The sequence below is a fragment of the Theropithecus gelada genome, chromosome 18 (genome assembly GCF_003255815.1).
Source record: "Theropithecus gelada isolate Dixy chromosome 18, Tgel_1.0, whole genome shotgun sequence".
Classification (NCBI taxonomy): Eukaryota; Metazoa; Chordata; class Mammalia; order Primates; family Cercopithecidae; genus Theropithecus; species Theropithecus gelada.
The window spans coordinates 6,435,983-6,447,986 of record NC_037686.1 but is presented as its reverse complement, the minus strand read 5'-3'; the positions used below and the strand labels follow the sequence as shown (position 1 = coordinate 6,447,986).

Genomic DNA, 12,004 nt, shown 5'->3' with positions numbered 1-12,004 from the left:
GTGACCAAAAAGGTGAATCTTGAAAATTAAAACTCACAATTGAACATTTTTCAGAAACGAATGGAATGTTATTAAATATCCATTGAATGAGATTGCTTTTCGGAGAGGTTTTCTTTTTCTTTTTTTTTTTTTTTAACCTCTTTACCTATGATGAAGATGCCCAGTGTGCTTTTAAAGCATTCAGTCTACAATTTTGGAGGGAAATATACAGGAATGTTGATCTAATGCTATTTACTACTGATATAATACTATTTACTAATAGGGTAGTACTATTTGCCACAGAATCAATCCAGTGTAAAGACAATTTATGCTGGGCCCCAGTAAAGGGCAGAGTTAAAGTTGTTTAATTATAAAAATTCTACAAGTATCTTATTACAAAGCAGATGAAATTCGTTCCCAGGAAACAATCCTAGCAAGGTTCTAGAATTATTTGGATGCCGATGACCCCAGTCATCTAGCCGCCCAGGGCACCACCGCAAGGTTCCTTCCACATTCCCTCTAAGCTCACCACACCCTTATTACACACTGCCTTGCCGCGTACAAGTACCTCCGATTCCTGACCAAGGAGATGGAATGGGCTTGTCCGTCGCTGCATGTACCCGTGGGAGCGTGCAGGAGAGCTTTTCTCAGGCCTGTGCCATCCCCAGGATTGACATGTACCTCGATGTTGCCTCCAATCAGCATGATGGAGAAGAAGGGCTGCGGAGGTTGCATAGAGAATTTCCCGACAAAACATATCACTATGTGATCTAGAAAACTTTCGTCTTATGAAGATAATGTGCCAAGATTAACATCAAGTGAGTAGAGCAATTCCTTAAGAATCTCATCAGCTGTCACAATTTTAAATTTTGTATGTTACTTTCTAATCTCTGTTCATATAATTTATGTTCTGCATTATGCTATTATCACTGAAGATGTCAAAGATTTCCATTTCTGCATTGCCTCATACTTATTGTTTATTGCTACATTAGATACCATCAAGTAGGTATATTGTAATTTGTCTTTTTATCCATGAAATTTAGTTTCCAACTTTTTATTACCATACATATGAATATTTAATTGTTTTGCCTGTGAGGTTGTTTCTAACATTATGAAAAGTAGAATTAAACATTTGAAGGATGTGAAAATATTTAAAGCTTTTAATTTTTTTAGACCTTGAAAAAAGGTAGTTTATACACCAGAAGGATTGGAATGTGAGCGTCTCACAACACTCTTGCTAGCAATGGCTAATATCATTCATTTTTGCTGACTTAGTAAGCACACTTTGATTTGAAAGTAATTTTAGTAAAAGTAATTTTACTAAGACTAATGGAGAAAAAGTTTGGCAGTTCCTCAAAAAGTTAAACATAGAATTACCATATAACCAGTGATTCCACTCCTAAATACATACACAGAAGAACTGAAGACAGGGACTCAAACAAATACTTATCCACCTATGTTCATAGCAGCATTTATTCATAATAGCTAAAAGGCAGAAATGCCCCAAAGTTTATCCATGAAGTAACTGATGAACAAACTGTGGTATGTACATACAGTGGAATGTTACTCAGCTGTAAAAAAGAATGAAGCACTGATCCATACTGCAATGGGGATGAACTTCAAAGAAATGCTAAGTGAAAGATGCAAGACATCCTATGATTCCATTTGTACGAAATATCCAGAATAGGTAAATCCATCTATAGAGACAGAAAGCAAATTGGTGGTTGCCAGGGGTGGGGAGAGAGGAGAATGGGGAGTGACTAATTAATGGCATAGGCTTTTATTTTGAGCGATGAAAATGTTTGTAACCAGATAGAAAAGGTGGCCTCGTAACATTGTGCTTGCACTAAATGCTGCTGAATTGTTCACTTTGAAATGGTTGATTTTAGGTTATATACATTTCAGCTCAATTTAAAAAAAAAAAAGAGAGCGATCAATGGAGCTCCTTAACCAGTCTTAGTCACGGTTAGCCCTTCCCCCAGTATGTCATGACATGTTTGGGTTCTGCAAACTGGTGTTCCAGTCCTGACTCTGACTCATACCAGCGGTGTGACCTCGAGCAGGTTTACCAGGCTCTCTGAACACATTTCTTCCTCAGCAAAATGTAGCAGCATTCCCCTTGCAGCAAGGTTGTGATAATTACACAGCAATGTCTGTAAAGTACCTTACAGAGTACAAGGTGGCATTCTACAGATTTTAGCTGCATGAACTCAACTTGATTAAGACAGTGTGCTAACATTCTGTAAAGTCTCTTCAAATCATGTGATAGACACACATTTGAGCAGAGGATGGGGGAAATATCACCTATGCTCTTGAAATGGAATATAAATAAGGAAAATGGTTGTCATTTCTCTTCTGTCTCATGTTAGTTTATTGTGCTTATTACAGGCCACATTTCTCTTGCTGCTCCTTTCAATCCTATAATAGATAAGGAAAATCTTGCTTCATCCAGCAGTAGACTGAAGACCTCAACAGGATTTAAGGACTGCTGTTTTAGCCTTGGAATGAAGAGAAATGACCACAACATGGGGAAGAAAACTCAGCATATGCTTTCTGAATGAGTTTTTAAAAAATTAGAGGTAGACAGCAAATAACTTTTTCCTCAGTCACTAGACAAGGAAGATGGATTATGCAATATAAGAAATCATTGATTCATAAGGGGACGACATTCAGCAATAATAACTTTTACTTTTTGAAAATGCACATCCATAAACAACCAGGAACACAGCGACAATAAATGTTTATGAGTCCGTCATTTTCCATTCATTGTTTCCCGAAGCCGTTTCCTGAGACTGGGGCTCAGGAGCACCTACTCACCACGTGTGACTCCTCACGATCGCGCTGCTTCTCCGCATCCCCGCCGAGGGCAGCCAGGATGATGCCACTGCTGTTCTTGGTGGCAAATGTTACCAGCCATTCTGATTCTGGTGACAAAGACTTGGGTGGCAATTCAATGTAGCCGCCTTTCAAGAAGCTAACACTCCGGATGGGCTGGTCACAGAGGAGATGAAACAGCACGGTGAGTTCCCAGCTGCGGCCAAACCTCCCGTGGGGAGGACACTACTGGTCTCCCCATCATCTCTTTCCTATCCCCACTGGTTTGTTGCGTTAGGATGTTGATAAATCAATGAACACTTAAGGAAACTCATGTGAATATTAATAACAATGTTCCCTACCTCCAGTGAGCAGCCTTTTCTCACTCCATAGGAATTTCGGAGTAAGTCAAAGGTTGATCTGGATATTTCCAGGTTCTTGATGCAGCCCACAAAGCTTTTGGTGGTGACACCTCTCCTGTAGGGAAGGGCATGAGAACAACCACAAAATTTGGATTTTCAAATTCCATTTTTTTAATTTTAATTTTTATTTTTTTTGAGACGGAGTCTCGCTCTGTCGCCCAGGCTGGAGTGCAGTGGCCGGATCTCAGCTCACTGCAAGCTCCGCCTCCCGGGTTCACGCCATTCTCCTGCCTCAGCCTCCCGAGTAGCTGGGACCACAGGCGCCTGCCACCTCACCCGGCTAGTTTTTTGCATTTTTTAGTAGAAACGGGGTTTCACCATGTTAGCCAGGATGGTTTCGATCTCCTGACCCCGTGATCCACCCGTCTCGGCCTCCCAAAGTGCTGGGATTACAGGCTTGAGCCACCGTGCCCGGCCTACAAATTCCATTTTTGAACGAAGGAATACAAAGCCACTGGGCAAGGCACAGTGACTCATGCCTGTAATCCCAGCACTTTGGGAGGCTGAGGTGGGAAGATCACCTGAGCCCATGAGTTTGAGACAAGTCTGGGCAACATAGTGAGACCCTGTCTCTACAAAAAATAAAAAATTAGCCAGTCATGGTAGCATGCACTTGTAGTCCCAGAGACTGAGGCAGGAAGACTGCTTGAGCCCAGGAGTTTGAGGCTGCAATGAGCCATGATTGTTCCACTGCACTCCAGCCTGGGTGACAGAGCAAGATCCTGCCCCCCAAAAAAAGAAAAAGGGAAAAAAAAAAAAACCCTATACTTCTGGAAAACCTGTTTCCATGTGTTACTCTGCAGAAATATCTTGGTCTCCCTCTAAGAATAATATTGATAGTGAGAACTTTAGGTCAAACAAGTACTCTCCTACTCTCCTTAAGACTAGAGAAAGGGATCAAACTTAGTGAGTTTGGCTACTTGGATGGCTACCCACAGAAAACAAAGGCCAATTATAAGAAAGACAGTGCACAGCGCCTTGCAGCACACCGATTCAAATCCAGTCTCCATGTAGAGCAGAATGCTTGCTTCCCGTGGGGACCAGTGCAGGTAATGCATTTCCCAGGATCTGACCGCTAAAAAAGAAAGTCATTGGCTGTTGTTTACATTGCATATCCATGAACTTTATCCTAAAGGAAGTAACTGCATGTGGTAAAGTCTGGGACTATCCAAAACTCTATTTCTCAGTGTTCAAGTCAATATCACGTTTTTCTTACCAGAAGTCTCCACACTCCTGGCTAAGGTCAGGCTATAATGTAGTCCAGCTCTCATTTCCAAATCATGGAGACCACCGAACATCTCCCAGCTGCACTCTTCTGTACCAGCTCTTCACAGGAGAGCTTTGCAATAACATGGTTTCCTGTTACAGTCACACCTCATTTTTTTTTCTCATGTTGAAACAATGAGCTATGGACCGCTAAGCAACTACATGATTTTGGACAAATTTCAGCCTTTCTGGATCTCGAGTTCTTTCCATGTAAATGAGGAGGCTGGCTTTGATGACACCCAAGTCCGTTCTACTGAGAACATCTGTGATATGGGCTTCTGTCCTTTCCTGCATTGTCTACACTGGGCCATCTGGGCAAAGTCCAGATGTACTAGGACTACATCTGGCTGAGGCTACAGGAACACCCCAGTCCTGGTCCCAGCATGACAGGGCATGAATCTGGGATGGGATCCGGAGACAGCTTCCAGTCCTGGCTCTGTCTTGGCAGGGAGGTAAGACTTAGCAAGTGACAAACTCCACTGAGGTTTAAATGGATTCAGTTCTAAGATCAGGAGGTGGCTGTGGTTGCAAACTGTGTTCTTTGGGACTTTCCAAGATTCCTGGCAAAGAGTAGGGGAACAGTGGAGAAGTGGCTCTCTCTACAAAAGGCTGCTCATCATAGCAACTGAATGGCTGCAGTTCTGTGCCATATAAGAAGATTCTATAAAAGAACCTGACCTAAAGACGTTGTAGCACTGCTACAAATGGACATTTGCTGACCACTACGCTGAATGGCCCAGTTTGGACATTTAATGACCCCACTCTCGGCAAGCCGTCTTACCTTAACTATTGGACTTTCATAAGTGTCTTTTTTTAATGATGTGAAAGAACTTTAGGGTTTAATTACAAACCAAAATTACAAAACTGAGGACAATGAACCAGCCCCACAAAGTTTCTGTAAATCATTCAAGTCATAAAGCAAGTATGACAGCAAGTGGGGTCTCCAAAGATTGCATGGTAACAGGATTTAGATGTTCTAAAGGCAATACATATAAAATCACTAATCTTTCTGCAGAAGGTCTGCTTTACTTCTCAAATCACACAGCATAGAGTACTTTGAATAAATAAAAGCAGATTACAGGTTGAACCGTGTCCTCCCAAAAGATATGGCAGTCTTAATCCTCCTTATGTGTGATTGTGACCTTCATTTGGAAAAAGGGTCTTTGCAGAGGTAATCAAGTTAGGATGAGGTCATAAGGGGAAGTCCTTATCCAACGTGACTGTTGTCCTTATAAAAAGGGGGAATGTGGACACAGGGCACAGGCCAAGGAATCCGTGAAGCAACCAGAAGCTAGGAGCATGGGACAGATTCCCTCTCACGGCCCTCAAAAGGAAGCAAGGCCTGCCAACACCTTGCTTTTGGACTTGCAGTCTCTAGAACTGGGAAATAATAAATTTCTGTTGTTTAAGCCACCTGGTTTGTGATACAATCCATTCGTAGCCCTAGCAAGCTAATATGGTTGGAAATCAGGGACATGAAAATTCTGCAGTTTAATATCATACCTTACAACTCTTGACCTTGGTAATCCACCCACATAAATCGGATCCTTGTCTAGACGGTTGAGGTCAGAAGACGCTCCCGGAGTCTCGCCCTGCTTGGTTTCTTTATTACTGGTGTTATAGGCATCGTTAACTGCTAGGACTCCTAAAAGGAGAGCACAGACAAGATATAAGAAAAGGGAAATCCCTTTCCATGTTAAGGTAAAATGCAAACTTCTGGCAACAAAGTTCATTTACAAAGGCATATTCTTCTAGATTCTATGAATTTGATCAGCTAACGTTCTTGGTTATTGAAGGACAAGTGAAAATCCTCTCTATCAAAGTCAATACCCATTGCTAAATGAGAGCAGTATGTGTGTAGAAGAAAATAGAATGGATTTGATTCTTGATTCTAATTTAGCATTTAATGTTAAATAACACACTTGGAAATCACAGGCAAATACAAGTATAACACTCCTCCAGCAAAATGTGAATCCTGTTGCTTAGTATTCCAAAGACAACACTGGTTTTCAAGTAGACTATCATCCAATACCCAGGAGACTACTGTGGAATAGAGACTGCTGATTTTGACAAGATTTCTATTCTTATGAGGGTGACCGCCATCTAGTGAGTCCATCTGTCTCTACCTTGCTTCCGGTTTCGCTGGAGGGCAATTTTGTACCAGGTTCCATTGTTATAACGTCTGTCTGTCAAAAGGGTAAGGGGTCCTGAACCCAGGTCAGTCGTAACCTTCACTCTGCCATGGAACAGCTCGATGGATAAAAAGTCTCTCTGTAAAGAAGCGAACACAGTTCCCCAGGTTATAGCTTTATCCCAAGTTTTCCTTTCCCTTCAAGTCAGGGATGGCCGAAACCTTCTAAAGTCAAACTGAGAAAACTGGATCTGGCCCCACAGCCAGAGGTCTATCGGCGATGAAACCAAAAATGCCCACGAAGGCTTTCTAGAACACTACACTAATATAAATGAAACACCATCCGTTGTTACCAAAATCTACAATTCAGTAAGAGAAATGGAATCTCCTTGTATCTTTTTCATTCAGACTGACAAGGGGCCAGTTCTAAAAAACAAAACCAAAAGATTGAAAGACAGAAATCACCAGCACATGAGATGCAAACAAGAACATGAAATTCCCATGGATGGAATTCAAACAATGTCACTGTGGTCACAGTGAACCCAGAACAAGACATATTATTTGAGCTCAAAATTTAATAACAAATGTTGAATTGACATCTATAAAGACTAGAAGCTAGTTTCTACTCGCTGTTCTTCTATATTTTTCTAAAGGTTCTACAATGATAATAAATAATTTTAAATGAGGAAATTGTTTAGCACACAAATACATTAATACTAGCATATGCGCATAAAAATTGTATGGTATACATATGTACATATTTAATTAGTAAATCCTCATTAAACATAAACAACCACATAGCAATCTAAATGTGTATATACAGTAGGGCCTAGGGCCCCATAAAGACTCTTACTATGCCATATGAACCCAGGTAGAGAAGAAGTCCATTAGGTGAAAAGGTATTAAAAAGCATGATTATCTGGGTCACGGTAGCCGGAAGTGACTTCTCCACGACAGAGTACCCACTCCCGTCAAAATGGAAGGAAGGGTCTTCATTCTGGGAGCTGCAAAGCAGAAGAGATGAAATAGAATCCATTCTCAGGAGGGCAGAAAGAACCAAGAACACACTTACTGAGTTCTCCTTCACAAAGATCACGGTAGAGCTATTAGTTCCATACTTTCATAACAAGTGTAGATGATAATATTTAAAAATATGCTTTTGCCATGTGAAGATGCAAGACAAATGCCCAACTGCTTTATAAGGAAAATAAAGTTAACGTAGGCAGTATTCATTGTGGTAAAAGACATTTCTTTATAGGAGGATAACTGTTATAAATATTTCAGTTTACCAACTGGATTTGTTTGTTCTAATCTCCTTTAATGTAACTGTCCTCTCTTAACTCTGGTGTCTTCAGAATAATTTTTATATTGACATTTTCACTCTGCCGATGAGGTTTTAACTAATACCTCAGGGAAACTAGAGTTACAATGGAAAGCAAGTTTATGCCCATATACCAGAAGCATCACTTCACAAAACAATCACTGACATCCTCAAAAATCTGCAGGATGAGCTTAAAGACCCATATCATACTCAGGGATGAGTACATGGGTTACAACAGGGATATAATACGGCCCAGGGCATTTTCAGGTGAGTGTGTTTCCTGGTCTTCCCCCACAAGACAGCAAAAGGCTGACTTGACTTGCTGTTCAATTACAAAGCCCTTCATCTGGAACAGATCAGAATCATGTTCCAGAAATAATTTCCTGGAATATCATAAGGCTTGAGAGTGAAATTTGGATGAGGGTAAGAATTTGATGGTTTTTGGGTAAGAATTTGAACTTCTCCCAGTTAGAGGTGTAACAACCAAACTCAGTGCCACATTTCCAAGCAAGGCAGTCTAACCAAACAGTAAAATCATTTCCATGGATGATAAAACAACACAAAATAAAACAAAAAATAGTGCTTTGTGAAACCTGAGGTTTCAAATGTATAACTACCTACTCTTGCTTTTTCAAAAATTTCCATCATGTGGTCTCTTTGAGGAATTACAACTTAAAAGAAATGCACTCTGCATAAATTCTTCAACTATGGTTTAATTCTTTAATTCTTAAGCCTTTGGCTTCCTAGCCATATGTTCCATTGTTCTACCTCTTGGCCAACCACAGTGCATGTGCCTGAGGACAGAGACTCTAGAGCTAGACTACCAGGGTTCAAATCCCAGGTCCCCAACATACTAGCTGTGTGAACTTGGAAAACTCACCTAACCTCTCTGTGTGTCCTTTCCTTCATCTATAAAACAGAGATAACCATAAAACCTCTCTGGGAGCGCTGTCCCAGGCAGTTCTTAGAACAGTGGCTGGCACACAGCAGATGTGCTCTCTCATTATTCTGCTGTGTTTGGAGGTCCTCGATGGGCTGGTCCCCATTTCCACCTATGAAAAGCTGAGCCTCAAAGATTAAAGTACCTTGTTCAAGGACACACCCCAAGAAATCACAAAGCCAGGTTTAAAACAAAACTCCAGAAATCTGTCTTGGTCCTCAGTGCATGGCCCTTCCCTCTCCAGAGCCCGTGAGCCCTCCTCTCTCACGAACATGGGGGCCTTGTCCCTCCCCAGAGCCCCTGAGCCCTCCTCTCTCAAGAAGGTGGGGGCTCTGCTCCTGGGTTCTCTCCCTCAACAGGGCCTGCTGGAGTGAAGTGGCCACGAAGAGGGGGGCCTCAAATGAAATGATGACTGAACACGACCGAAGGCTTGTCCCCATGTCAGTCACTTCCCTGAACTCCTCCCAGAGCCCCTGCCGGCTTCCCCACTATGACCAGAGGCACACGTGCCTCAACAGTCGGCCCAGGTGCCTGTTCCCCAAGTGGGTCCCCGCCTTGGTAAGGGCCCAGGACAAATGAAAGCTCGGTTCATCATAGCACTTCGTGGACAGCTCTGTTCCAGCCTTGGAAATGCCTCCATTACCCACAGGTTCAAGTGGGAGCCTGCAATCAGGAGGGCGTCCGCCCTCTCCAGTGCTCAGCCCTGTGAGTCTGGAAGAATCATCAGACCTCCCCGATCCTCCGAGGGCTCCCTCGTGAGGTTTGGATAACCCTGAGCTGACCTACTAGCGTGCCCTGCTGCCACCCCGCGAGGGCGTGAGAGAACCCTGGCTCGGGCTTGGGATGCTGCTTCTCCAGCTCTGGCCCCTTGCCACAGCCCATGCATTTTCTGCTTTCTATACAGGCATTTTCCCCTAGGCCATGAGATGTCTGAGGACACAAACGTGTGATGTATGTGGACACGGCTGGTACCTAGCAGAGGGCCCGGAGCACAGGTAACTGACTCGTGACAAAGGCCAGCCGCGTACCCAGCGCTCAGTCACAATGTCCACTTGTAAATAACGCAAGGATTATGCCTGTTAATTACATAAAGGGCCTTTCCATATTGATTTTGATGAGGACTGTTAGAATCAGTGGTTAATTTTGTAGTATCCTTTGAGAACATAAAAGATTGCTCATAATTACAGAGTGACACCATGTACAAGTATAATAATATATTCAAAGAGGAATAAAAAGGTTTCAATTCATTTACTTGGTAATATAAATCACATTTAAGAGTAAACGATCAAAAATTTTTTAAAAATTTAGAGGACACTGATGGGCTACACTAGTGATTTAATAATGGCAAATTATACACAAACCGAAAGGGACAAGGAATGATCATCTAAGTCTGCTAAAATGGATTGTTACTAGAATTAGGGTATTAGCTCTTTGAACTAAAGCTTTTGTCTAACAGGAGAAGGGGTGCAGTGGTGGATGTTACCTAAACTGAAGACAGTTCAATTTACGAACAGACATAAAGCACCAATCTGTGCCTGTACCAGCACTTCACAAAATATGTTCTATGAAGCAGAAGAAACTCCAGATGCCCCTTTTTTTTGAGACAGGATCTCACTCTGTCACCCAGGCAGAAGTGCAGGGGCTCAAGTGCTCCTCCCACCTCAGCCTCCGGAGTAGCGGGGACTATAGGCGCACGCCACCACACCTGGCTAATCTTTTTCAATCCACCTGCCTTGGCCTCCCAAAGTGCTGGGATTACAAGCGTGAGCCTCACCCAGAGGTACCTTTTCAAAAAGGGTTCAAGCTCAAGTGAGTTTGGGAAACGCTGCAACTCTGGCCTCTCCCCAGGACAAGGCTACCATACATGTTAGCATATTAATGCTAATTAAAGGCTCCGATAGCCTCGCAACCAAGGAACATGCTTATTTTTTTAACTCAGTGTTTCCCAAACATTTATGATCAGTACACAATACCTATTAATACCCTACACCAAACTAGTATTCTTTACAAACACCTATCTTTGGAAATGTTGGCCAATATAATACAAGAATAGCCAGCAGATTTGTTCAGTCCCCAGAAAAACATATTTAATCAGACCCTAGTTTGGTTGAGCTGATGAGTCAATGTGGTTCTACCACTCAGCTCGCTGGCCAGCCCTCCGTCAAACAGCCAGTCTCAAGTTGGCAGGAGGGGAGCATCTTTGACCCAGTCAAAGGTCCAGGTGGGTGGAAATCCGGTGGCAGGCCAGGTATTTCAAGGGGAACAAAACATGCGACCACCTAAAAAGCTGACTTCCTCAACCCAACAAGAAAAGAAGAGCCGGAAATCATTCAATTCATTCGGTGCTGTAGTTTGACTGTCAATGGTTTCAAAACACCTCTGGAAATGACTGATGAAAACAGAGGATACTGTCACAGGTAAAGCAGGGGGACTTTTTCATACTAGAAATGTTTAATTTCTGTTAACCATTTCTCTTTCTATCAGTGAGGTTAATGATCTGGGGTCAGTGGAGGGGACAGAGTCTAGGGGTGGGGGTGTTTCTCATGTTAGAATGTCTAAATTGCTGGAAGAGTTCCTTGCTGGAAACACAGGATAAGGAAAAAGTGACAGATCAGAGAGCCTGAATTCAGGTGCTCATTCCACTGAAGTTCTAGAGCAGGGCATGTCATTACCTCATGAGGCAACAGCATTTTTTATCATAGTTGCCAATTACAAAGCCATGCTTTTTCACATGTTTACTGTCAGAAAAAAATAAAATCCTGTGACATTTACCTACAAAGCAAAGCCGCATCACTGTAGGAGACCAGTGGTGAAGACTGGTGAAGTGTTTCCAGTTTATAAAGCTCTTTCACACACATCATGTTGTGTGTTCATCCCTATGATTTATAGAGGTGGGTAAGACAAGTACGATGATCATTTTTCTTTTCTGGAGAAAGAAACCAAACCTCAGTGAGGTGAAGAGACTTATTATCCAAAGTCAGGGAAAAAAAAATTGGTGGGAGACCTGGGCCAGAAGCCTGAGAAACCCAAGACTCCAAACCCTATATTCTTTTTCAGTCCTAAGGCTACAATCACCAAGCCTCCAAGTCTCTGGTCCCAACTTTTTTCTTTTTTCTTTTTTTTTTTTTTTT

The 12,004-nt window shown here is 42.3% G+C and overlaps 1 protein-coding gene across 1 annotated transcript in view; it reads right to left on the bottom strand.

Moving 5' to 3' along the window:
• LAMA1 (laminin subunit alpha 1) overlaps nucleotides 1–12,004 on the bottom strand; it is a 172,319-nt gene that overhangs the window by 16,166 nt on the left and 144,149 nt on the right. The window contains exons 49-54 of the mRNA XM_025365118.1: nucleotides 7,466–7,616; nucleotides 6,608–6,752; nucleotides 5,985–6,126; nucleotides 3,156–3,270; nucleotides 2,797–2,970; nucleotides 548–699 (exon numbers count right to left, since the gene is read on the bottom strand). Of these exons, the coding sequence (XP_025220903.1) occupies nucleotides 548–699; nucleotides 2,797–2,970; nucleotides 3,156–3,270; nucleotides 5,985–6,126; nucleotides 6,608–6,752; nucleotides 7,466–7,616 (879 nt within the window). The remainder of the gene's footprint in view (nucleotides 1–547; nucleotides 700–2,796; nucleotides 2,971–3,155; nucleotides 3,271–5,984; nucleotides 6,127–6,607; nucleotides 6,753–7,465; nucleotides 7,617–12,004) is intronic.